At 51.9% G+C, this 26,229-nt stretch overlaps 1 protein-coding gene across 5 annotated transcripts in view; it reads left to right on the forward strand.

Moving 5' to 3' along the window:
• The window catches only part of PKNOX1 (PBX/knotted 1 homeobox 1), a 65,967-nt gene extending 49,972 nt beyond the window's left edge, over positions 1 to 15,995 (forward strand). For all 5 annotated transcript variants that reach the window (XM_045540740.1, XM_045540743.1, XM_045540741.1 and 2 more), the window contains 4 exons: positions 3,302 to 3,430; positions 7,108 to 7,184; positions 10,121 to 10,293; positions 12,586 to 15,995. In XM_045540740.1, the coding sequence (XP_045396696.1) occupies positions 3,302 to 3,430; positions 7,108 to 7,184; positions 10,121 to 10,293; positions 12,586 to 12,797 (591 nt within the window). In that variant the 3' untranslated portion in view covers positions 12,798 to 15,995. The remainder of the gene's footprint in view (positions 1 to 3,301; positions 3,431 to 7,107; positions 7,185 to 10,120; positions 10,294 to 12,585) is intronic.
• Positions 15,996 to 26,229: the final 10,234 nt, after the last annotated feature.

Below are 26,229 nucleotides of genomic sequence, written 5' to 3' on the forward strand. Positions count from 1 at the left end.
GCAGCACCGGCCAGGCCTGCGGTGCCGCTCTGGTCCACATGGTTTCTTTGCCCAAGTTAGTCGTTGTTTTGTGTTTTTCCGTTTGCTGAGCGGTTGTACCAGTGGCCAGGTCGTCACGGCCTCGCCAGCAGCCTCTCAGCAGCTCTCCGTGGGCCCAGCGCTGGGGCGCAGCGGTGCTGGGCAGCCCGCCCTGTAGCTCCCTCTGCACCTGGGCGTCCTGGACGGAGCTTTCCCTGGATGTCACTCTGAGGGTTCCCTTACGTCTTCTGCTTTCTTGGCTTTACTTCCTTCCGTGAAACTTCCTCAGAAAATATGCATGAGAAATATATATTTTTCGAGACTTTGCAAACCTACAAATGACTTTATTTGGTCTCATATTTGACATGAGTCTGTTGAAATGTAGAGTTCCAGGTTGAAGATCCTTCCCACGCGGTGTTGGGGGGGGCATTGCTTCCTTGTTTTCCAACGGCCGGTGTTGCTTTTGAGAAGGTTGTTGCTCTTTCTTCAAATCGTTTGCGTTTTCCTCCCTTTTTAGATGCTTCCCTCTTCTCGTCGGTGCTCTGACTGGGTCTCTTTCATGGGCTGTGCTGGGCCCTCCGTGTCCTTTCATCTCAGTGTCCTCGGTTCTGGGGTGTCCCTGGTGTGTCCCTGCAGTGTTCTGTGGCGGTGCCTGCCCCACCCCAGCACCCACATTCTGTCTTTCTCAGGCTCTTATTAACCGGACATGAGACCTCCTGAACCGACTCGCTTGATTTTTTAAATATATTTTTTCTCCCAATTGCCATTTTTTTTCTATTTTCTGAAAGATTTTATTTTACTTTGCAACCCATCTATTGAGTTTTAACTTTACAGTGTATTTTTAATTTCTAAGAGGTTTTCCTTGCTTTCTGTGTTTTTTTTTTTTTTTTCTTTTTAATAGCATCCAACTCTAGGTTCATGGGTAGTTGCAGTTTTCTTTTGGTTCCTGCATGCTTTCTGTTTCCTCTGCATCCCAAAGTTTACTCACTTTGGTCTCTGCTTTTTATGATAGAGGCTTTCAAGTATCTGGGGGACCCTTGGCTGGCTTTTTAAATTTAGACACGAGCCCCCAGAAAGTTCTTTGGTGTTTCTCAGGTGCTGGGCTGTGGCAAGCTGGCGTTTCCAGTGGCTGACCTCCAGATGCAACCTCCGTCAGCCTTGTCTTGTTCGGTTTCTCCAGAGAAGTGCTCTCTCATTCCCTGCTCGGAGCAGGCAGGGGGGCTCCCACTTTGTGTGCAGACCTTCCTTACCCCCTTTCTCTCTCTCCCTCTCTTTTTTTTTTTTTAGGTAAGAGATGGGGTCTCACTGTGTTGCCCAGGCTGGTCTTGAATTCCTGGGCTCCAGTGATTCCCCTGCCTTGGCCTCCCACAGTGCTGGGAGTACAGGCATGAGCTGCCAGGCCTGCCCTCATTGCTTCTTCTTTTTTTTTTTTTTTTTGGTATTTGTTAATTGTTTATTTATCAAGAGAAATTATTGCTCAGCCCACATATAGCTCAGGAATACAGGTCAGTGACAAACTTCTATGTAAATCAACCCAAAGAAATTCTTTATATTCCAAAATCACTGTGCATGCTGAAAGATACCAGCCTTCCTCATCTCAAAATCTCTTATAGAATCATAATTTCCTTAGAACTCTGCATATGCCTTCTTTCTTGGCTCAGCACAGCAAGCTTGCAGAAAGCTGCAACCCAGGGATACAACGAACGCGCCAACAGCATGAAACCGCAGGGGCTACACATCTGAGGTTCGTCACAGCACCGGACGCCATGGCAGTTGCTGTCCTTGCTGGGCATGCCAGCCTCCACGCGTCCTGCCCTCGCTGCTGCTTAAACAGGCTTCCAGAGCCCCTGCCGCGCCCAGTCCCCAGGCTTTTCTGCAGCTGAGTGGGGTGAATGCACTGTCCGCTCTCAGCCCTCAGCCACCTTTCCTTCTCTTGAATCAGTCCTCACTCCTACCCTGTGGGTAGCGCCGCACAAGTCGACTGTCGCTGTGCCCGCCCAGGAGCCCAGGTTTGCTCTAACCTTGAACCGAAAACGTCAATGCTGAAGCACATGTCACATTTCATTAAGATCACCATCGTGCATTCAACCGAGACAAACACAGCAAACAAACTAAAGTCTGGTCCTGATGCTTTGGAACTCGTTTTAAAAGTTCATTTTCCATTCTTTTTCCTGTCTGCAAACTTGAGCTATAGGCAGTTCTTAATACGATTTGCTCTTAGTCCTTAAACAAACACATTCATGAAATTATTACTCCCTTAGTAATAATCTTGAGTTTTAAGATTTACGATATTAGTATCTCCTTTAAGGTCATAAAATTCAATCCCTGTCGGGTCTTTAGATGTTGGTTTTCAGATTTTTGAAGAATATATCCAAAAAGGTGTAAATCCAGAGGAAGTAAAGGTGAAATCATATAGTAAAAATTTCTCCAAAATAAACTTCTAAATCCTTTAAACCATGTTTATGAATACAGTATACTGAAATTGACCTGTGGAATTAGATGTTCACGTATTCACTAAGTGGGTTCATATGTGAGTGCTCATACAGGCTGGCCTGTCCGTGCTGTGGGCCCTGGGGGGTGAGTTTGTGTCCTTCCTTGGTCTGTGCAGTGAGCGGTGGCGACATCTCCGCTCAGCCCAGGGCAGGGAGACGCTGTGTGGGGAGAACATGCCGGGGCCCGGAGCGTGGCCTTGGGAACAGATTTTTCCTTAATGCTTTTCTGATAAGACACCAAAGAAGTGCCAGGCTAGTCCTTTTCTTTTAAATAGAGCTGAAAGAATGTCATTTATCCTTTCCTCAGTGCCCGCCGCGGTGTCTGAGTGGACAGGGCGTTGCCCTCCTGCTCCGTGTACCTCCGGCAGCCTCCTGTGCTGTGTGTGTCGTTGCCCGCAGCTCACCCGGCACAGCTTGCCGTCCCTAGCGCTGCTTCCTGGTGTCCCTGTGCATTGTCACTGGTTGCTTGAAGTCTCTGTCGGCCTCGGAACGTGATGTCCCCCTCACTACGGGAGGGCAGGTGGGGGCGAGGGGACACGGGCTTCACCTGCCCGCAGAGCGGCCTTAGCGCCCGTGCCAGCTGCGGGGCCTGTGCAGACCGTCACTAGTGTGAGGAGTTCCCTGCAGAGGAGCCAGGTCCTCACGAGGTCAGGGTGTGCAGGACTGGCCTTTGCTGTGAATAAGTCGCTTATCTGTAAGAGCTTGGTTACTTTCTCCATCTGACGTCGGAAGCCACGTGGGTATGTCTTGTTTTCTATGCTTTCTAACATGATTTCTCGATTGTTTAAAAGCTTCAGTTACAGTTAAACCAAGATCTAAGCATCTTGCATCAAGATGACGGCTCATCGAAGAATAAGAGGGGAGTTCTGCCGAAGCACGCCACAAACGTGATGCGATCGTGGCTCTTCCAGCACATAGGGGTAAGGGCAACGGGACCGTGCGGTCAGCAGTCCCCTGGGGTGCTTGCTTTCCGGCTTGTGTGTTGTGAAAAAAGTTTACTCACATGGGTTCGTAGGCCTGACTTTCAGTATCCAGATGTGTCGAGTGTCTGTGATGAGTGGAGCATGGGGCAGAAAGGAGGGTCACCGATAGACAGAGGCCTTTGCTTCAAGTACTGAAAATGCAGCGAGGGGTCCCCTGGTGAAAGGGAGGGCATGCAGCCCCTGTCAGCTGTGCACTGCCCACCAGGGGCAGCTGGGGTCAGGCGGGGTTAACTGGAGAAGGGGGCAGACCAAAGATGCGTTTGGGCAAAACCTGGGAAAGCTGCTGTGTTTTTGTACGTTGGATTGGAAAGGACACGACAAGGGCACAGATGCAGATGTGGAGCTGAGCACACCCACCAAGGGGCCAGCAGATGTGCGTGTGTAGCGTGACCCGAGTCTGGCCCAGCAGGGACCCCCGATTTGTCCAGGGTGTGCGTTCGCTTCCTTTCCTCCTGGGTCATAGCCCAGGTTCTCCTTGTCCCCAGACATGTTGGGAAGCATAGCAAAGGGACATGCCTACCACGTTAATGGGGAAGATGTGCTTGTCACCCTGTGTGACGTGGTTGCTGCCAGCCTGCTGACCCGGGGCAGCTTTTGGAGGGGCCCCCCCACCCCCAGCCTGGCAGCCAGGTCTGGAGTGACCAGGCGTGGCCCTCGGGGAGGAGGGCACACAGCCACGGCGGCACAGTGGGCGCCTAGGAGGAGGGAGAGAGGCTGGGTCAGGCCGGACGCTGCCCTGCGGCCTCCTGCAGCCCCTCCTCCTGCCTGAGGAGGGTTCCGCCTTTCAGCAGGGCTCTCCATGCCGGTGCCAGCTCCCGCTGGGTGCAGCTGGGGCCCCTTGCTCCTTCAGTGGGCCCGTCCTCCTGGCCGCTGCCAGGCGTTCCTGAGAGCTGTGCCCGCTCGGCCCGAGTCTGCCCCTTCTCACGACCATCATCACCGAGTCTCGTCTTCTCAGGGCCCGTGTTTGCGTCCTCCCTGTCCTCCCTGCTGCTCCCTCTGCCACGTGTGCTGTTGCTGTGGGCAGGGGCGTCTGTGGCCTCATTCGTCCTGCCCTGTCTGCTGTCACCTCTCCCGGGTGCCCGCTGCTGGGGCTGAGGCATGCGTTTGTCCTTGGCACTCTGTCTTCATCCTCCCCCTGACTGTGAGTCCAGCGCCCATCTCGCTGTCGTGTCCCCCTAGGGCTTAGCTCACCCATGGTTGAGCGCCTCACTTTCCTCTGACTGTACTTGGGCTCCTCGGTGGCAGGCAGGGGTCCAGTGGGGTGACCGGCTCCAGGCTTAAAACTGGCGGGTGATGTCCTGAGCAGTCTGGGGAGGGGGAGGGGACCCCTTCCCTGGGGCAGAAGGCCTGGAAGGAGCCCAGGCTGCCCCTCCCCTGAGCGCTAGGTCCCCCCAGCCGCCTCCCGGCCCCCACTCTGGTGTTGTGGTCTCCGCTGTTCTGTTTCCACCAGTGCAAGGTAGTGAGCAAGACGTGTCAAGAGGAAGAACAGTGCTGTCTCTGCACCCTGTGCCCACTCCTGGAAACTGGTCCTACAAAGGTCATTCCTAAGCAGTGTACCAACGTTCCAGTGATGTCTGGTATAATAATGGAAATGGTGGCTCACGCCTGTAATCCTAGCACTCTGGGAGGCCGAGGTGGGAGGATCGCTCGAGGTCAGGAGTTTGCAATCAGCCTGAGCAAGAGTGAGGCCCTGTCTCTACTAAAAATAGAAAGAAATTAGCTAGACAACTAAAATATATGGAAAAATTAGCCGGGCATGGTGGGGCATGCCTGTTGTCCCAGCTACTCTGGATGCTGAGGCAGGAGGATCACTTGAGCCCAGGAGTTTGAGGTTGCTGTGAGCTAGGCTGACACCACAGCATTCTAGCCCAGGCAACAGAGTGAGACTCTGTCTCGAAAAAAAAAAGTAAAAAAAAAAATATATAAATGGAAATGAGTTGGTATGTAAATTAGGACATAACAGCGTGGTGGGATATTACACAAGTAGTGACAGAAGCAGCGAGGGCTGTAAGCAGCAGGGCACTTTAGGGAGATGACAGTGAGTGAAAGAGCAGAACGTACGTATTTTTAAATCTATTGTTACTGTCACAGAAGTAAATATATCTGAATGTAACAATGAGAGAACAACACAGAGAAATGCTGGGATTGGGCAAATATTTTTTCCTTGTAGGTTTCCTTTAATATTTTAATAATTTCTAAAACGATAAACCCTATTCATGAGGTTCGGTTAAAATGTCACTTTTTTCCTGTGAAGCTTTTCCTGTCCCATCGTGCCCCCCTTCTTTGCAGTACTGTCCTCCTTTGTGGTTTTCCAAACACACGAGGGCAGAGTTTATTACTATTTGGGTTTTTGCTGGCTTGTGTGCTCTTGTTTCCTGCCCTGTTTCTAGTTTATGAGCTTTTTAAAGGGCAAGAATAATATTTATACTTCCACAATTTTGAGCTCAGAGCCACACACTCATCTATAGGCTCAAACTGAATCGTACTGATAATTGGTCTGAGGAACAAGCAGGTGGCCACTGAGACCCATCCAGCGCTGGGCCCCTCCCACGGTCACGTGCAGTGCTGTCTCCAGGTCACACCAGTGTTCCTCCTGGGTCAAGCCAAGGGGAGCTCCTGCCTTCTTGCTGTGTTGGTGCATTCCCTGTCTTGGGTTCTGGCTGGTCCAAAGTTAGGGGCTTCTGGTGTATTCAGATTTTAGAGTAAACGTCTTCTTGGTTTCCACATGTAGGCAGTAACCAGTCTTGGAGAAATGGTTTATTGCTGCAGATATCATTTTCCTTTGGTACTTCTATGAATTTTGCTATTTATAATTCTGGTTGAATTCTATTGTTTTAAGTGAAATGTCTGAATCATACGTAAACGAAGGATAATATAACAGACACTCCCAAAACCCAGCCCTGGCTTCAGTTCTCTGCTGACCGCACAGGTTAATCCAGCAGAGACCTGGTCCCAGGAAAGCCCTGATGGCGTCCCTGCCAGTTTATTCTCGGGGTGGCAATGACAGAAACGTGTCCCCCCAGCATGCCTGGCCATTTCCTGCCTCCACCTGCCTCCCCACCTGTGAGGTGGAGGGAAGTGCCTCAGTCTCTCATCTGCAGTAATGACAGTCACCATCTCGGGAGGTGCTCGTGGGGAATCCGTGAGTCACTACAGCACGCACCCAGGGAACGGGAGTGCACTGTGCGTTGCTCGGGGCAGAACTCATCCAGGTCCCTACTCTGAATGGATGTGGTTTGTGGTTCATAAATTAAGCCTCAGGATGGCTGGTATGAAATCTGTAGATTGTATAAGTGCTCAGAACAGCGCCTGGCACGGAGAAGCCATCATCGCTGGGCGGCTGCCCCTGGTGCTGTCTGTGGCTGTGGCTGTTGTCATCTCTGAGCCTCAGATGCTGTGGCCAGTCCCGCCTGGGCTTGTGCACTGAGCAGCTGCCGCAGCACCAGGACGTTCTTTGGTGGCTGCTTCTGTGGGACCAGAGGTAGTTTGGGCTAGAAGCCTAGCGCTATCACGGGTTTTTAGTGGTGATTATTTGATCCTTACATTTTGCCTAGATAATCTTGATTTCCTTTATAAAAATCGAAGGTCATGGTAACCCTCCTTTTTGTTTTCAGCATCCCTACCCAACAGAGGATGAGAAGAAACAGATTGCTGCTCAAACAAACCTGACCCTGCTCCAAGTCAACAACTGGTAAGGGGAACTGCTTTCTGAGACTGGCCTGTTGCAGGGGCCCTGGGAGCCCCGGCACTAATACGTGGTGCAGTGGTGCCGACGACATGAGTTCCTCTAGCAGGCAACACTGTTGTCGGAGGGCTGGAACGGGAGGCAGGGTACTTAAGAACAAACCAGCGCTCACTTTCAGCCTGAGTCTTAATGATCACAACCTGCTCACGGACTCTTTCCTGCGTCCCGCTCGCCTGACTGACACGTCCCCTTGTGGTGGCACTGCCCGGGCCCGGCGTCCGTTCCAGCCTGTGCCGTGTCAGTGGGCAGCTGAGAGCGGGGAGTCCTGACCGCTGGTGGGACCCTCTGCTGCTCTCCTGCCTTGGAAACCTGTGCCACGGGAGTGCCGGGGAGGGCTGCTGGCAGAGAAGCACCCAGGAGGACGCTTGCACTTATTAATAAAAGCCTCCTCTAGAGTCCTGCTGCCACACCTTGCTGTGGACACTTGGACCCTGGCCCTGTGTTTTCCCTTAAATAATTACTTAAAACACGTTGCTAAGTGGTGCTGGGGTTTAGGGTGGGCTCCATTGTGATCATTAATTATCTCATTTTTATTTACTTATTGTTCTCAGCTTAATAAAATTGGCATCCATAAAAGAAAGCACAAATTCTGCCACTTGTAAACATTATCTTTTTATTTTAACTAAGCTAAAATGTAAACTTGTTGAAGTTCCAATATAAACAACAAAATCTTCCTATTTATGCAATTATATATGCAGGAGGTATATTTTGGTATTGCATTAAATGTTTTTATTATCTTGCATTCAGGGTGTTAGTTTAGATTTGGGTAGCAATAACAGACCATACTATTTGAGTTATTTCCTGTACAATCTTGTTAATAGTATTAACAGGAATTTAAAGGTTCCGGTATATGGTTGCTGTGATGCGTGTAGCATACCGGGCATGTGGAGGGTTCTTCCCGTGCAGTCTTATGTTGAAACGTCACATTGTGGTCGAGTCATAATAGCGATCGCTGGGTTGAATGGGGGTGGATGTCGGACGCAGAGGTGCCTCTGTGGATACCCAGGTGCTGCGGTCACCTTTTGTTCTTCATTCGTGATTTCCTTGTGTTCCCTAACGTGCTACTCTGTTGCAGTAACAGAATTCTTAACCAGGTTTAGTATTAACTTTTAATTTTTAAAATTAATAACAGTTTAATAACATTACTTTTTTAAATTCCAGATTTCTAAAATCTTTTAATATCTATAACTACTTTTACTTTTTGTGACTTTCTTTCCTTTTACATTTACGATTACATCTTAGAGTAGTGAGATTGAACACGGCTGTCGTTAGCGTGTGCCTCTGCCTAGCAGCAGCTGTGAGTAAGAGTGTTACAGAAGCGAGTGTGGACCGGCGGCGGCGGGGCTGTCCTCCGAGGCAGGGGGCTGGCGTCTTTAAATCCTGAGTCTGCTTTGCTCGTCTCGCTTGTACTGCGGGACCAGCAAGTTACTGCCGTTTGTTAATAACTAGAATGTGTCCTCGTGTAATTTTAGATATTTTTTAATCTTTATAATTTTAAAATTAAGCAACCTTAGAGCTGATCCAGTTCTAGTTCTGTTGTTTTGCAGGTGGGGGCATTAAAGGAAGGAAAAGTTGTCACACAGTGACAAAGGGGACTAGAGTCCGAGTCTAAAAGCAATGCTTTTACCTCTGTGGTACCATGGACAGGACTAGGCAGCTCTCCACAGAGGTGTAGCTTTTCATAGATTAGCATGTGTGACGCTCGCGAGAGGGAACCACCTTATCACTCACTCCTACTACTGAGAAGAAGACAGATGAGTCCTTGAGCTTGGCTGGTGTGGCAGTTCTGCGTTAGGGCGGGGAATGCAGGGATCTGGGCAGGCTCTGGTTTGGTGAGCACTTTTGTGGGACCGCTGTCGCGCTTCCTGTTGCTGGCCGCTCTGTAGCAAGGCGGCCCGGGGAGTGCAGAGCGGCAGTGCCGCAGGAGCGAGGCCAGGTCGTTACCTGCCGCACACGCACGTGCCCGACTGCAGGAGGAAGAGCCAGTTTGGGGATTTGAGTCTCCTCCTTGCACCCTCCACCCCTCCGCCCACTTCTCACATTTAAAGGCAACAGCTTGGGGCACTCAGAGGATGGAGATTGAAGAAAACAGTCTCTTAATGGTTTTTAAGATTGCTGCCGTATTCATTGGACGTGAAACCATGTCTAGCCTGCCCTGCCAATCTGTAATCGCTGCTGGTCCCTTTCTGTGTGGGGTCGTATCACCGGCCTGAGTTCCTGGTAGCACAGACCAGCTCACGTCCCTCAGGGCTTTCCTCACGGCCAGTACGCTGGCCCTGTGCTGGCCACGTGTGTGGGACATGGAGTGACCACAGCTCTGGGCATCTGGGAAACAGCTCATGGTCTGGAATAGCCTTCGGAAAGGTGAGGCTCTGCCTCCGATCCCGCCTTGTGGAAAACGGAGACGGGAGGTGGCCGTCACTCACGTTTCCTGGTAACGCTGGGTCGTTCACCCAGCTGCATGGCCGTGCTGCTGGCGTCCAGACGGCCTCGGGCACAGTGAGACTGCAGGAATCATAAAGTCTTGCTACTGTAACATTTTTCTTTCTTAGAGAAAATAATGTCAAATTCACAAGTCGGACAGTATCATCAGTGTCATCATGAATGTCTGATTCACAAACGTGGAATAAATCAGTTGAGGTTAAAAAGATGCCATGGAAGAGTTGGTTCTTATTTAGAATGATTTTTAAAATAGCAGGCCCTGTTTTTCTGGACTTTTAGGTAATAATTTAGGTAATTGGGAATAACTGTTTGATTCCTCTTAAGTATCGATTATAAGAGAAAATGTGAGTTGTTCTTTGTAGCCTGGCTCACAGGGCGCATTAGCCGCCGCCCGAGGTCCCCCCAAAGGCCACTCTGACGGCGGCTCCCCTGGCTCTCAGGTTCATCAACGCTAGAAGGCGGATTCTGCAGCCGATGTTGGATTCCAGTTGTTCAGAGACCCCCAAAACAAAGAAAAAAACTGCTCAGAACAGGCCAGTTCAGAGGTTCTGGCCTGACTCCATTGCATCGGGCGTCTCACAGCCACCACCGAGCGAGCTCGCCATGACGGAAGGTACGGGCGGCCCCGAGGGCGGACGCGGCAGCTGGCGGGGTGGAAATGCAGGAGCCGGGATGGGGCATTGTTAGCTGTGGGCGTTAGGAAATGCTGTGAACAGAGCACGCTCGGTGCTCTGTCTGCATCTGACAGGAGGCAGCGTCCTTCCGGATCGTGTCAGAGGGGCTCCCGGTAGGAGCAGGGAGCGCCAGTAGGAGCGAATTAACGCAGTACAGATCCGAAGTCAGTACTCCTGTGTCAAGGACAGTCTTCGACGGCATGTCTTGTCCTTTGTTCCCATGTTTGCTTTTCCTTTTCCTCCAACTCTGGGTGCAGGGGATGGGAGGTGACCCTGTCCTTAGCATGTGACTTCCTACCCTTCTTAGTCCCTGCCCTTCTCTTGCTTTTGTTTATTCCCTGGGACCTCTGTCCCTTCCTCCCCTCACAGAGAACCAGTCTAATGTGTTTCATGAGCACCTGTTTGTTTGCAGGCGTTCTTCACGTTTTGGATTGTTTTTAGGTGCGTGTAAATGGTGGTGTCATCTCATTCTGCTTCCGACTTTTCTTCATGCAGCAATACACATTGTTAAGTTAGGGAAATTTGGGGTCATGGTTTTATCAACTGTGTCTTCTGACCCCTTCTTTCAGGAACTTGAGTCGCCTATGTAGTAGGTGGTTAAAGTTTCACGTTACCAATGCTCCTCTCAGTTTACTAGATTGTTTCTGTTTCATTTTGGATGGTCTCTGTTACTCTCCTTCTGCTTCACCAGTCTTTTATTCTGTACTGTTTAATCTTGAGTTAATCCTGTCCAGTGTGTTTTTCATCTTAGACATTGTCATGTTCATCTCTCCAGAGGTTCCATTTGAGTCTTTTATATCTTTCATGAATCTACGTAAGTTTTAAAAATAGAGTACAGTTCAGTAACTGTTCTGATGTCCTTCACTGCTAATTCCAACATCTCTGTCAGTCCCGGACCAGCTTCCCAGCCGGCTGGTCTTCTGCCCATTGTGCGTTTTCCTGCCTGTTTGTGCGCCTGTAAACCTGTAAGGACGCTAGACGTTGTGAACTTGCCTTGCTGGGTCTGGCTGTTTCTGTATTCCTGTCAGTCTTCCTGAGCTTTGCTCTGGGGTGCGGTCATGTCACCTGGGAACAGTGTTCAGGGATGTGTTTGGAGGCCCACGGCAGTGCTCAGTGAGGCTGCATCCCCACCCGCGAGGCCAGGCCTGCCCGGGTTCTGGAGCCTGGGGTGATGGGCTTCCCAGGCCGGCTCTGCGAAGCGGCGCCCGCCATGCTCGTCGGCTTTCCAGGTGGTTCCTCCCCAGCCTCAGGTGGGCTCCTCGCACGCCTGTGCTGATGGCTCCCTGCTGAGTGCACGGGGACTCGCCATGGGCACTGGTCCCGAGGCTGGGTGGGGTTGGAATCGCACCTACGTCGTGTCCGCTGGACTCTCCTGAGTCGTGTCGTACGCACGTGAAGCTGAGTTTTCCAAGTGCCGCTTTGCTTTCTTCATGTAGGCTTTGGTGGGCAGTCGTCTCAGGTCATATTTAAAGAATTCATATTCAGGTTTTTTTGTCTTTTGATCCAAGAACTAGTTAGAAAGGTATCACTCTCTCCGTCTCCTGGCGTCTGACCTTCTGCAGAGCAGTCGTTGTCAGCTTCCCGCACGTGCTCCAGTTTGCAGATGACGTGCCTGAGTGAATGCACCCCCCGACGCTCAGCCACTCCCAGCAGATAGTGCTGCCTCCACCTGCCTTCGCCACTCGCTAGGACCTCGCAGAGACTTTTACGAGTTGGCCTGTCGGGCCCACTGTGTTGTGTGCAACAGCTGCACAGCACCCTGGTTCCGTGTCTTTAATTTGGGCCCCGCTTGTGGCTGTTTGGGCCATTTTCATCCTTTGCTATCGGGCTGTATGACAGGGATCAGCGTGGTACAAGGTTTGCTTTTTTTTTCTTTCAAACTGATCTTACTCTACCTTATTATCCTTTTTGTTTCCCTGGTTGTATTCCTCTTGTACATCCTTCTCCTGTGATTTGGCTTCTTTTCTTCTCCCTGCAGCTCTCTCGGCCTCGGGACGTGCATTCTGCACAGTCCCGAGCTCCACTGACTCTGTCCTTGGGCCGAGACCATATTAGCTGAGGCTGTTTCCAGAAACACTTTCTTAAATCCCTGTCGAATTTTCCATAAACATATACAGAGGTGTTTCAATTTTAGGTCAGACAAGCAAACAGTGCCCAATCGAGTAATAAAGTACTGATGTTTTTCTCTGTGAGTACGAATTTAAATAGTGACACGCTGTGTCCTGTCGCAGGAGCCGTGGTAACCATCACTACACCCGTGAACATGAACGTGGACAGCCTCCAGTCTCTGTCCTCGGACGGGGCCACCCTGGCGGTGCAGCAGGTCATGATGGCAGGGCAGAGCGAGGACGAGTCTGTGGACAGCACGGAAGACGACGGGGGTGCGCTGGCCCCCGCCCACATCAGCGGGCTCGTCCTGGAGAACAGCGACTCCCTGCAGTAGGACGGACACGCGGACTCACCTGACTTTTTATAGTTTGCACAGCAAACATTTTCCACAGTTTTATTTCTAATATGTTTTATATGTAGGTATAGAAGAGTGTGCACTTTTGTATTTCATAGTAAGCTTCAAGCGCGCCTTTGCCGTGCAGCGACTTCTTTCAAGTGTGTGTGTGCGCGTGTGTGTATGTGTGTATGGGTTTTTAAAGAAATTATTTGAAGGTTTAACTCTAGAAATGTGACAAATGACAAACCCCTCCCCTGGTTAGATTAAGGAGTAGTGCTGCCATTTTCTAAAAAATTATGCAGTTTTAATTTAGTTCTGTGGTTTACAGCAGACCCCAGTGGGCTGGTTATTTGTGTGGCCCATGGATTTGAAAGAAGCTTCTGCACCTGACACTGCCAGTGTGAGGTGACAACGACTCACCACGCAGACTGAGTGTGACGTCACAGCGAGTGGGTGGCGGTTTAAACAAGCTCAGTTCTCATACTCAGCGAGCCTGCTTCGTTTGCTATATATAAAAAGAAACTCCTATTTTTACCTTGCTGGAATTATTGGATAAAAAGCTATTTTTATAAATTCATTATGAATTGGATTATGACTATATTGAGGATAAAATTTCTAGAGAAGAAACAATACGTGCTTGCTATTTCAATTTGGAATGTTCTGAATTGACCAAATTTAATGAACCTGCCCAAAGTTGGCCACCATTCCGTGGTCCTCTACCCTCGCAGGGTACTGATTCACATTTACGACTATGAAACAAACACTAATGAAATTTTGATCTCTTCAAATTTTTGTTTATATGTAACGCTCAGATTGCATTTTACACTTGATCTGAACATATATCTAAAGGTAATTGCTAAATAGGTCTTCAGGTAAGTGAGATGGAATGGTAGCCGGGAATTAGTTAAGAGCTCTCCCCGTACATATTCCAGTCAAATCTAAGTTTGACTACCGTTGTTATGTGGTTGTTTTGCCATGGTAGCTGTGTATTGTTTTCGGATTTTTTTATCCGAAATATGTTATGCATAGAATGTTTATCATAAACTAACCCCATTGGCTCAGAGCTAGGGTAACTAGCAAACATTCACACTTTGTTCCATAGTTAGCAGACATCCATGAAGTTGCAGTGAGGAGTTGAACCATGATGGTGGTGTGAACCGTGACAGTGAGTGAACCGTGACGGTGGCGTGATGGCAGACTTCCCACCTGCTTGGTTCACACGCATTTGCAGTTTGTCTTCTGGTGTCAATTATTTTTTTGTACGTTGTTGCAGAATTTCCAGAGCCTTCCCTTCTCACCGATCACATGAGATTTGGAATAATTTTTGCACTTCCATTTTCTGGTACAAGACTTGGAATGATTTTTAGGACTTCTGTTTTCTGGTGACAAGACGAATTGAGAGAGTAGGCTGGGTTTTGTTTTCTTGGTTTTGATTTGTTTACTTAGGAGTGGGGATTTCTCAGGCAGAAAACAGGCACCTTGTTTCAAACAGAATCCCTTTATATCATCTCAGATGGGATGCTGAGGTTCCATTTGTTTGTAAAGGACAGTTACAGGGTTGAGAAAGTCATCAGTTTTGAGATTCAATAATAGTGACCAAGGTTATGTTGAGAGACATTTTCAGCCAGTGCAAATTCTTTTCTGTAACTGATTTTTCCCCACAAATATATTAATCATAAGGGAATACTTCCTAGGTAACTTTGAAGTGAGCAAGAAATACATAAAAATTTCTTTAAAAGTATTTCAGGAGCTATAACTAAAAGAAAAACTTGATTATTAACTCTTTTGGGGAGAGAATAACATTTTTAAGCAGTCATTGCATTCGTTATTTATAAACAGTTTTTAATATTTTAAGTCAGGTCTACACAAGTCTAAAACATCATTCTAACTTTACTTAAGTCCCAGCTTTGTTGGATTTAAAATGAGCACCTGTGAAAGCCAGCCAGCCTTCTTCCTTCCTTCCTCCTCCCTCCTCCCTCACCCCTCAGCCCTGTCTCTTTGGCTGCTGCTCTGTTGTGTAGATTGGTGGAGACATTCACAGAATGTGGACTTGTGGATCGGTCACTGTTTCCTGCCCCGTGAGAAATCATGTTTGCTGGAGCAGCAGATGGTACTCAGGAGTGCTGCCCAGGCCAGGCGCAGTAGTGGCGCCTGGAGTCCCAGCGACTTGGTGGGCTAAGGCGGGAAGATCACTTGAGCCCAGGAGTCTGAGGCTGCAGTGAGCTGTGGATTACACCTGTGAGCGGCCACTGCACTCCAGCCTGGGCGACATGGCGAGACACTGTCTGGAGACCTAGGTGGTATCGGGTGCTCTGGCCAGAGAGTCGCGCCCGTGCCGAATGGCAGGGTGGGATTCCCTTCAGCGGAAAACCGTCTCTTAAGCCCCAGGTTCATTCTTACTAAATTCAGATGAGTAGGATAGAGATTTAGAGAGAGGGCGCTTGTGCACATGGGCTGAGTTTCCTTTAGCCTTTCTCCATGAATAACTAAGATGCACGGCCGGCCACGTCAGGTTAGGAAACTGCTGCCCGGCGTGTCTGTCGGTTTGCGCCGTGCAGGCACCTGCTTTCCAGCCTTCGGACAGTGCAGAGGGTCTGTGAAAGGAGGGTCCCTGGAAGGCTTCATTTTAAATTGTCGCATTCTATCCCAGCTTTGTTCTTGTTAAATTCTTCCTTACGAAGGATCCTTTTGAATGTGTTTTGAGACCCAAATTAAGCATGTTGTTGTCATTCCTCCTGCTGAGCAGATAGCTAGACTGGCAGCTCCCTGCCCCCGCAGGCTCCGGACGATGGACTAGCTCAGTTTTCCATGTTTCAATTCCAGATAGTAAAGTAAGTGGAAGTATTTATCCAGTGTGCAGAGAAAACCCTGACAACAAAGGATTCCGGGAACCATTTCCGTGTGGGCTGTTGGAGATCGTTTCCTGCCTATGGGAGGAAGCGATGGGGCACCTTCTTCCCTCCGACAAACGCAGCACACCCGGCAGGTGTGCACCGTCGTGCAGGCCCATCTCTGGCAGTTAGTGGCAGAAATACTTAGCAATCTTCCGCTGTTCTAGTTATTTTCGGTCTTTGAAACTGACAATCTTAAAATGTGAATACTGTAACAATATGTTTTCTTGGATTGTTGTCTTTAAAAAGGATTTTTGTGAAGCAATTGATTTATCAAAACAAAAAAATTAAAAATAGAAACATGCTTTATGGATGTTTTCTTTTTATAAAGCTCGTGTCACCAAAAGCTGCTTTTCTACTTTAAGAAAAACCTTCAGATTGTTTACATGTCTTGTGGTGACACGTAGGGTGACCCCTGCAAGTTTAAAAAATGAGGAAGGATCACACTGCACTGGAATAGTCAGACCCATTTGCATTTTCGAGAATCTTTTCTTAAATGGCTTACTTCGTTGGTTTTCCAGGGGAAAAAAATGGAAATAGATTTCTTTGTTTTTTCATTGTAGTTTTCCATAAATCTAATCATTCTGACAGTAATGGGAAGAAAATGATGCATCAGTGTGGTAGCGTACTCCCTCCCATGGTTTGTTTACATTGTAGAGTCTCGTGACAGTGCAGTTCCATCTAAGAGGCATGTTAGGTAACAGCGGAGGGTGCTTAACCTTTGGTGTCCAGTGCGCTGTAACTCCCAACAACTGCTTCTGCTTAGAGGCTGAAGTACGTCAGCAGACTCAAGTATTTTTAAAAAGTACATCTAAAATTGTGAATCCTGGCTGGGCGTGGTGGCTCACGCCTGTAATCCTAGCACTCTGGGAGGCCGAGGCTAGAGGATCGCTCAAGGTCAGGAGTTCAAAACCAGGCTGAACAAGAGTGAGACCCCATCTCTACTAAAAATAGAAAGAAATTAGGTGGACAACTAAAAATATATAGAAAAAAATAGCTGGGCATGGTGGCGCATGCCTGTAGGCCCAGCTACTCGGGAGGCTGAGGCAGAAGGATCGCTTGAGCCCAGGAGTTTGAAGTTGCTGTGAGCTAGGCTGATGCCACGGCACTCTAGCCCGGGCAACAGAGCAAGACTCTGTCTCAATAAAATAAAATGAAATAAAAATGAATCCTGTTGGTGATTAGGAGTGACAGGTAAGAGTACATTGTTTGAAGAAATATTTTGATTGATACCCAGAAAATGAAGGCACTGTCTTGTTTCCCCAGCTCCTTTAGGTCAGAGGTGAAGGGCAGACATGAATGTCGTCCGCAGGGATCTTGAGCCAGCCCTGACCTCTCCAGGCTTCAAGGCTTTATTTGTGGAAAGGAAGAATTGGCTTACAAGGTTTATTCTAGCTCTAAAATCATGTTTATAACTAATAAGATTCTATCTAGAAAGAGGTGAGGAAATGAATAATGGTCTAGCAAATCCTGAAAATAAGAAATATTTGGATTAAATATTTAGTGTTACACGTTTTGTTGAATTATGCAGATGCCATAAGAAATGTATATTGTGTTTAGCTCACATGCCCTTCTATATGTCCTAAGAAGAAATTTTTTTTTTTTTTTTTTTTTTTTTTTTTTTTGAGACAGAGTCTCACTTTGTTGCCCGGGCTAGAGTGAGTGCCGTGGCGTCAGCCTAGCTCACAGCAACCTCAAACTCCTGGGCTTAAGCGATCCTACTGCCTCAGCCTCCCGAGTAGCTGGGACTACAGGCATGAGCCACCATGCCCGGCTAATTTTTTTTTTTGTATATATATTTTTAGTTGGCCAGATAATTTCTTTCTATTTTTAGCAGAGACGGGGTCTCACTCTTGCTCAGGCTGGTCTCGAACTCCTGACCTCGAGCGATCCACCCGCCTCGGCCTCCCAGAGCTAGGATTACAGGCGTGAGCCACCGCGCCCGGCCAAGAAGAAATTCTTAGTACAAATTATTTTTGCCCTTGTACAATTAGATCTTTTTACCTTCACTAAAACCTAGGATCTTCATACTATTTTTTTTTTTTTTTTGCAAGCACTTTCAGAAGAACATAATCTTTTTTAACTAAAATTTGCAAGACTGTAGAGCCCATGTAACTGACAACAGGGATGCTGGCCCAGGAGGCAGCGCCTGGGCCATGGCCCGCGGCCCCCAAATCCTCTGTCTTCGTCCCCCGGCCCAGGTCTGGCCTCTGCAGAGGCGGCTGCGGGACGGTCTCCCTTCTGGTCCAGCCTTTGCGGTCTAGGAAGGGCGGGTCAGGCTGCTGTGCGTATGGAAGTGGTGCTCAGGGGGCTGTCCTGCACAGAGTCTCTCACTCTCTATCTCGATATTTGAATGAACCCCAGACTTCAGCCCTGTAAAAACCAGTAATGGCTTTAATATGAATCAGGAATTATTTTATTCCAGCATGTTTGAAAAGGAACATTTTGATGATTTTGGTGGCTTTGGTTGCTTAGACATTTTTAGAAAATGGCTTGTAGAAAAATCCAGGTGTATTTGAACTATTTTGCTTTATATTAACTCAGTTTTCTTCCATGTTTATGATTTCTTGTGTGTTAGTGTAGACCTGGGTTTTTGGAACCGCGGAGGAGAGGCGGGGTCGGAGGAAACGTTAGTGCCAGCCGACTCGGCCAGAGCAGCCCAGGGTGCAGCTCTGGGACCAGGCCCGGTGGCAGGGCCAGCCGTGCGGGTGTGGAGGGCGTGGCCTCGAGGCCAGCGGGAGATCACCTGGCAGTTTGTCACCTTGGGAGGGAGGAAGGCCTTCTTTTAAGACCCCAAGTGCATAAATCCTAGGACAAAACATGGGTGGATTTGGCCGAATCCAAATTCAGAGTTTTTCTGTGCAGTGAAAGGCACTGTGGGCTGTTAACAGCTGGCAGCCTGAGGAAAGCACTTTCCTCTTTCTTTTTTAATGTGCAAAGCTGACCAGGAGTCGGGTTAGGATTAAGGGGTTTCCTGCCACGCAACAAGTGAGGGACTGGAAGTCAGTAGGAAACTGACCGGGTGTTAGTAGGAGACTGAAAGGACAAACCCCATGGCCAGGAAGCGCGGGAAGTGCTCAGCCTCACCGTCGCCAGGGGTGACAGCCGCGCTGTATCTGTAGAAGCGGCTCTGGTGCCCCTGCTTAGGAGTGTCAGCGGGACGGCCGTCTCGCAGCACATCTCGGTGACATTCAGTACAGCCAGGCGTCACTTAATGACATTCAGAGAAACGCGTCATTGGGTGATTTGTCGGCGTGCAAACATCCCACAGTGTACTCACACAAACCCAGGTGGGACCGCCTGCCGCACACCTTGGCCGTCCGGACTGAACACGGTAGTGGCTGTGACACATGGTAGCTGTTTATCTAAAAATACAGCATAAAAGATGAGAAATGGCACCCGGGCGCAGGGCACTGCCACGAGCAGAGTGTGCAGGACTGGGCGTTGCTGCGGTGCGTCAGCGGGCGCGTGCGAGTGCGTGTGCGAGCCTGGGATTCTGCACCACACACCCGTGGGTGACGAGCTGCTGTACGGAGTCACTGCAGCTACGACATTCCTGTGGGATGGAGATTGTCCAGCGCCATTATAGTCCTGCGGGGCCACCGTGCTGCACTCGGTCCATCGTTGGCTAAACACCGTCGCTTTGCAGCGCGAGACTGGGTAGCGCGGTGGAACCCTGTGCTCCGGGGTCCTGAGCCTCCGCCCGGCGTACGCGAGGCCCCGTGCAGCGGTGCTCGCTGCATCCTCGTGTGCAGTGGCAGGAGTGACAAAAGCGGCATAGGGACCCACGACGGGCCGGGGAGAGTGTGGAGTCAGTGTGGCGGCTGCATTGCTGTAGGTGACGGCAGCAGTTGGCCACCAGGAAGGTAGGCCCCGGGGGTCATTCTCGGGTCTGGTTCTGTTGACAGCTTTGTTTCTAGGCGGTGGGTGGCTTTTTCTTTGTTATGTCTCATAATTTTGTATTGAATGCTGGTTCTTTCTGTAGAACAGGAGAGACCAAGGTAAGTAGTTGTCATGCCTGGAAACGGACACACCTTTCTCACAGGCCCTGGGCTTGTTCCCAGATGAGCCGGCTTTAGGTGTGGGGTTGCTGTCCTCACGCCACAGGCTTCCGGCCCTTCCTGCAGTGGCTGCGGCCACCTGTGCTGGGTGTGGGTGCCAGTGGGTCCTCGTGGTCCTGCCTGGCATGCAGTGCCCGCCCCACCCCCCCTCAGGATGGCTGCTGCCACGGGCTCCCTGTGCCCACTCCTGCCTCTGCCGCCAAACTCTGCCCGTCTCTGGGCAGGGGCTGGGCAGGACAGTGCCTGAGTTAGGGTGGGACTTGGGTTTTCTGTCCCTTGTGCTCCCAGCCCGGCTCACTCTGAACCGCCACACTCACCGGTAAGAATTCAGCAACGTCCGGGCTGTTCCTTCCCCTGCTCCCGGGCAGCTGCCTCTCCCTCCTCTATGCTGCCAGAAGGAACCAGTTTGCGTCCCCTCCCTCCGTGGGAGCTTGTCCCTCTTTGGAGTTGAGTCTGCTTGGTGGCCTTGCTGCTCTCTGGGCTCAAGAACAGTCCAGGGTCGATGGATCAGCCGCTTTTGCTCCTTACTAGGGCAAAGGCAGTTTGCTCAGGGCCTGCTGCACCTCAGCGAGAGCAGAACCTCAAAGTCGCAATTAGAAACAAGATTTTAAAACAGGTTTGAACAGAGAAAAAAGCAGCAGAAACAGACCTTCCCCGCCGTCCACGAGGCACACACGCTGGGTTTTCCGAGGACACACACGCACCCCAGAGATGCCCCGAGGCCAGGCAGGAGGGCGGGCGGGCCCTGAGCGCTCACCCAGCGCACACCCGGCTCTGAGCGTTCGACAGAAACACGCGGGGTGAGGACAAGGAAGACTCAGGTTTGGAAATCATTTGTATTCAGAGCGCGAAGCATTGCCCTGTGCTGCCTGCCTGTGGCAGAGCGTGCCAGGCCTGGGGCCTTGTGGCGGGTCACAGACTGCCGGGCGGCAGGGAGTCCCCACTGCTGCCCTCCACACGTGTCAAGGCCGTGGGATGGGGGAAGGGCAGACAGAGCAGGCCGGCAACGTCCACGGCCCAGGTGTCCTCCGTCCCTGCCTCGAGGGCGTTGGCGAGACTGGAGCAGGGACGAGAGGAAAGGGAGGGGGCTGAGGTCGGCGCAGCCTGGACCAGTGGGATGAGAGCCAGGTAAACCCCTCGGCCCCGCATGGCAGGGACCCTGCCTGGGATCCGCAGGGACCTGGTTCCCGAGGCCTCACGGGACTGGCATGTCTGTGGCTGCTGGTTCTTCACCTCTGGCAGGTGGGGGCTGATGGGTCCCGCAGTGTGTCCTCTCCCGGGTCCCCGCAGTTCCTCTGCCTGCCCTCAGTGCCCAGGGTCCTCGTGCAGCTCGGCTCCATGGGAGCTGTCCAGTGCCCCCGCCTGCCCCGCTCATGCTCACACGCACCCCACCGTCCTCATCAAAGTGGTAAACATTAAGTAAGTATGTGCTCGATTAGGCAAGTCTCAATTTCCCCCCTAAATTAAGTTAAAAATAGCTGACATGTATTTGTGAGTGCACACTACATAAATTCTAAATCACAAACTAAAAGAATTAATTTAGAGAACTGTAGAGAATCCGGAGGAAGTACCCGGCAGGTGCGTGTCCCCGTGACCCCTGCCCTGGGGAGCCTACTGTGTGGGCCTCGTGGGAACTGATGCCTCCACGCACCAGTATTCCCTGGGCGCCGACTGCGTGCAGGCACTGTGCGTGGGCCCAGGAGGCTCACAGTTCAGGGGCCGTGATTGCCGCAGCTCCACACCCTGTCCACACCACCCGGCGTCTCGGGCACACGGAAGGGCAGTCTCCGGAAAGAGCAAGTGCCGGCTCTGTCACGTTTCCTGTTACCCTTTGAAACCCGTCCGGTGAAGCCACTCCCAGTCCCCTTCTGCCTGGCCAGCCTTCCCTGGCTCGTGGCTGCCGGCTGGCAAAGCCGCTTTCCCACCAGCCCGAGGGGAGCCTGCGCACCAGGGCCGAGCGCTGGCAAAAGATCAAGCGCCCGAGGACAGCTGGGGTGCCAGGAAGGTCGGGGCTCTGGCCTGGGCCCTGCAGCGGGACAAACACTCCCAGTCGCTCCGGCGTGCGCTGGCGGAGCCGGGAGGAACAACGCCCTGACGGGGGCTTCCCACGCCGCACTGCAGCCCAGCAAGGATGTCACCAGCCTTCAGAAAAAAGGCCCTTGTTAGTGTCCACAGAGACTCTGACCCCCCACGAGGGCAGGCTTGATACCAGGGCACAATTCAGGCAGTTGCTAAGATGCCTGGAGACCCAGGAACGTGAAGCCGGCTAAGCTCTGACATTCAGAAAACCACTCAGCACCTGGCCCCTCACAGCCTTTGTGCCTGGCCCCTTCAGGGTGGGGCTGGGGGGTCAGTTACAGTTTCTTTGCTCCATAACCAACAATCGAGGGATACTGTATCATAAGCGGCTGCAGAGATTTGGGGAGGACTTATGAGCAGTGATCACCATCTGGAGTCACAGCTGATGTGGCTGGGTGTGCAGGTTGTGGACTGCACAACGTCATGTCTCCATGCTTAACACTTTACACCTGGGTAGGCAGATGCAGGGCCCTGTGCGGAGTTTCTCAACTTCCCTCCAACTTCATTGTTCCTGGCTGGCCAGCTCCAGCAGACCCCGCAGACAAAGCACCTCCTCCCTGCAGTCACCCCATCGTCCCTGCCAGGCACCTGTGGCTCCTGCTCGCTCTCCCGCTCCCGCCCCTCGCCCTTGCCCTCCACTCCTGCCTGGATTGCGCCGGCCACGCTCCTGACTCAGGCCTTGCACCAGCTGTGCCTTCAGCCCGGAGTTCTTCCCCCCAGTGTCCACTGGGCAGCCCATCACCTCTGTCCGGTCTCTGCTCAGATGTCACCTCAGTGAGGGCCACCCCCACCTGCCCACTGGGAGACGTGGCTGCTCTGCCTGCCAGCACGCACCAAACCTTGTTCTGTTTTCTGAAATTGTGGTAAAATACACATAACATTTGTCATCTGAACCATTTTTCAATTCACAGTTCAGCAGCATGAAGTACATTCACCGTCTATCTCCAGAATGTCTTCATGTTCCCAAACCGAAACTGTCCCATTAAACACCAACTGCCCCGGCCCTGCCCCGGCCCCCACCATTCTACTGTCCCTGAATTTGGCCACTCTAGGGACTCACACAAGTGCAATCGTACGGGGTCATCCCTGCTGTAGCAGGTGTCGGAACGTCCCTCCTTTCTAAGGCTAATGGCCCCTTGTGTGGATATTCCTCATCCCGTTTGCATCCGTCCATCTGCCAGTTTCTTGCTTGTCTGGGTGGCACTTGCCCCCTCCCCGCAGGCCGCGTCATGGCCGGTCTTACTGCTTGTTCCACTCCTCTCGCTGGCAGGGGAGCTCCGGCGGCTTTCGCTGGGTCGTCCCATCGCTGATTCCCGGGCGTGGAGCCGTCCTGGCCCCATAGCGGGGGCCGGGGAGCCGTGTCGAGTGAGTTTGCCAAGGCTCTGCCCGGGCAAGCCGCCTTCCCGAAAGGTTGCCCCTCCCCTCTCTTGCCCGAGGTCGCGGGAGCTGAGTGAGGTTGACCTGCCGGAGGTGACGGTGCCCAGTGCTCCCCGCCGCTCGGCATCTTCTCCCTCTTTCCTGGGCCCTGTCAACTTGGCATGTAACAAAGATTCTTGCTTTTAACTTGCACGCCCGAGTACCTGTAAAGGCGTAGTATCAAGCCAGTCTCCCGAGAAATGCAGCGTTGGCAGCAGTATTTAAATGAGCTGACAAAATTTGGGAAGAGCTCTTTAGGGCGGGAGCCCTTTCAGGGTTTCCCAAACTGTCACAGGAGAGCGGCTGCTCCTCCCGACGGGACTCCTGAAGACCAAGTGCCTGCGGGAGCCCAGCGTGCGTTCAGCTGTGACGGAGAATGGGGGAGGGACAAGAAACACAGGACAAGAAACACAGCCATCCCAGTCTGTGACGGAGGGAATGTCCCTGCTCAAGGCTCCCCGCTACAGGAGACACAGCCTGTGGCCATTTAGCACAAAGGGGCCTGCGGGGAAGGCCGGCGGGGGGACTCCAGACGTCTCGAAGCCAGTGTGGCCAGCCGGGTCACACCAGCAGGGAGGTGGAGGCCCCGCCCAGACCCCCGAGTAGACGCTGTGCCATTCTCCACGCGCCAGCCACATCCTGCAGAGGGCTGTGCCAGTCCGCCCTGTGGCCCCAGCCACCGCCCACTCCCATCTGGGGAGGCACATGGGACCAGGTCCCCCAGCCCCGGCTGCAGGGGTGATGGGGGGAGAGTAGTCAGCGCTTTCCAGCCGAGGTTGGGAGGTGGGAGGGAGGGCGACCGTCTCCAACAGGGACATAAATCACGAGGTGAGTCGATCACAGCCCGGGAGCAGCCTCGCCTGGTGGCTTGGCCAAGCGTGACTGACGCCCACCACTCCAGCTCAGAGGGAGCAGGGGACCCACCTGGCACATGGCTGATCATGGCCAGAGCCAAGGCACTCCGTGGAATCACCCTGTGGGACACAAGAGTCCTGTGCCCTCTGTCACTGCTGGGGTGTCGTTACAAAGGGCACTTAGGAAGGTGTGTGGGTGCTGTCCCCTCGTGGGCAGGTGGCAGAGACTGAAACTGGCACCAAATCTTAATTTTTCTTTTTCCTTAGGACCAGAGCCCCCACCCCATTCTTAGCTGGGCCTCTGCCCTCGGCCTCCCGATACAAGCTGCCCTGCCCGGCTTCCCTTGCAGCTGAGCGCGGCCCCTTCACTGAGTTCGGGCCAGCGGGCGGGGCAGCTGTCTGTGCTCATTACCCTAGGGCATGCCCGGAGCAAGCTGTGACGCAGGGAGGGGACGTTAGGGCTGAAATCCAGTCTGAGCTTTCCTCTACCAGGCAAGTCCCCTGCCTCGGGCAGAAAAGGCAGCCCTGGGCTCAGTGGCTATTTTTCTAGTTTGCACAAAGGCACTGTTGCCTGTTAAGCTGTGCCCTCAGGGCTGCATTTAGACAGGTTCCTGTTTTCAGATTCACCCGAAGGCACTGCTGGCAGCCCAGTCGGCCAACGGGATGAAATACTACATGCAAGTGTCATGTGTGACTTCAGGAAGTGTCCACAAAGGGGGAAGTGTCCACAAAGGGAGAAGTGTCCACTCTTCTTTATTCCTTCCTCCTCCCTGCTCGCTGGAATGTGGACATAATGGCTGGTGCTCAAGCAGCCACCTTGGATCATGAGGTGGAAGTCATGTGCTGAGGATAGAGGGTGAGCAAGGTAGAAAATCTTAAGTTTCTGCTGCTGATGGAGCTGCCGTATCAGGCTTGGCCTGCTGGTTTCTGGACTGTGACTTGGTGAGAGAAATAAACTAATGAACAAAGCCATCGTCACCTGGGGTTTTCTATCACTTGCAGCAGAACCAAGTTGTAACTGATACAGGGACATGATTTGTACTTGACAAACTTACCTGGCTGCAGAGCTCTCTGCCGTACAGCTCTTTACCTCTTAGGATCCTTTTGTTCAGAGGAACAGAGTTTGGGGCCGACAGCTCCACAGAGATGGAAATCGTTGCCCTCACTGATTATCACACTTCAAAGCGTACTTTCTAAAGAACTAAGTGGTTTGAGACATTCTGGGTCCTGCGTTCCCATTTCTTAATGGTTGTGAGAGATAAACATATTAAACTGTCTTAGAAATAGACACCATGAAATCTTGGGCTCGGTGGTTTTCAAAAAATCTGTTCTCAAAATAAGCAGCTTTGGAATTGCTCCCTGCAGAGGCCGACTTTAGTCCAGCTGCATGATGCTAGGTTGATGCGGGTCCTGGTGGCGTGCGGGGCCTGGGGAGCCAGGTGTGCGTGCACAGGTGTGTTCTAGAGAGCGGGAGGTGCCCCCACGGGAGGGGCAGAGAGAGGAAGGGGGGCACAGGCAGCGTGCTGGCAACAGCCGCCGTGCAGACCGGTCACGAGTGGGGCCCTGCCCAGTCTGTGCTGATGCTAAGCAGCCGTGCGGCAGACGGCAGTCTCCACCCGGTAGACGTGGGAACCGGGGCAACTTGCCTGGGGGCTGGTGAGATGGGACCTGGCATTGGGGCCAGGGCTGCGGCTCTCCGCAGGACCCACGCTTGTCACGGCCCAGCAAGTCCCAGCACCGGAGGCTGCTCAGCAACAGGAGCCCCCAGTGGCTGTGGGGGTGGGGCTGCCCTGAGCTCAGCTGTGTCCCCGCAATTCGTGTGTTGAAGTCCTAACACCCAGGACCTCAGAGTGGGAGCTTGTTTGGAGACGGGGCCTTTAAAGAAGAGGTTAATGTTAAATGAGGCCATTAGGGTGGCCCAGCCCGTGGCCGGTATCTGTATAAAAGGGGTAACTTGGACGTGGAGATGGAGGGGGACGCCGCGGCGGGAAGGGACGGCCACGGGACAGGACAGGCCCCACTGCTCACGCCCGCACAGCCAGAAGCTAATAAAGGACCTTGGATTGGGGTCCCCCACCGGGCCTGTGGCCTCTGGAGGAGGTGCCACTGTCACCTGTTAAATGGGGGG

This window comes from Lemur catta, chromosome 1 (genome assembly GCF_020740605.2).
Source record: "Lemur catta isolate mLemCat1 chromosome 1, mLemCat1.pri, whole genome shotgun sequence".
Taxonomy (NCBI): Eukaryota; Metazoa; Chordata; class Mammalia; order Primates; family Lemuridae; genus Lemur; species Lemur catta.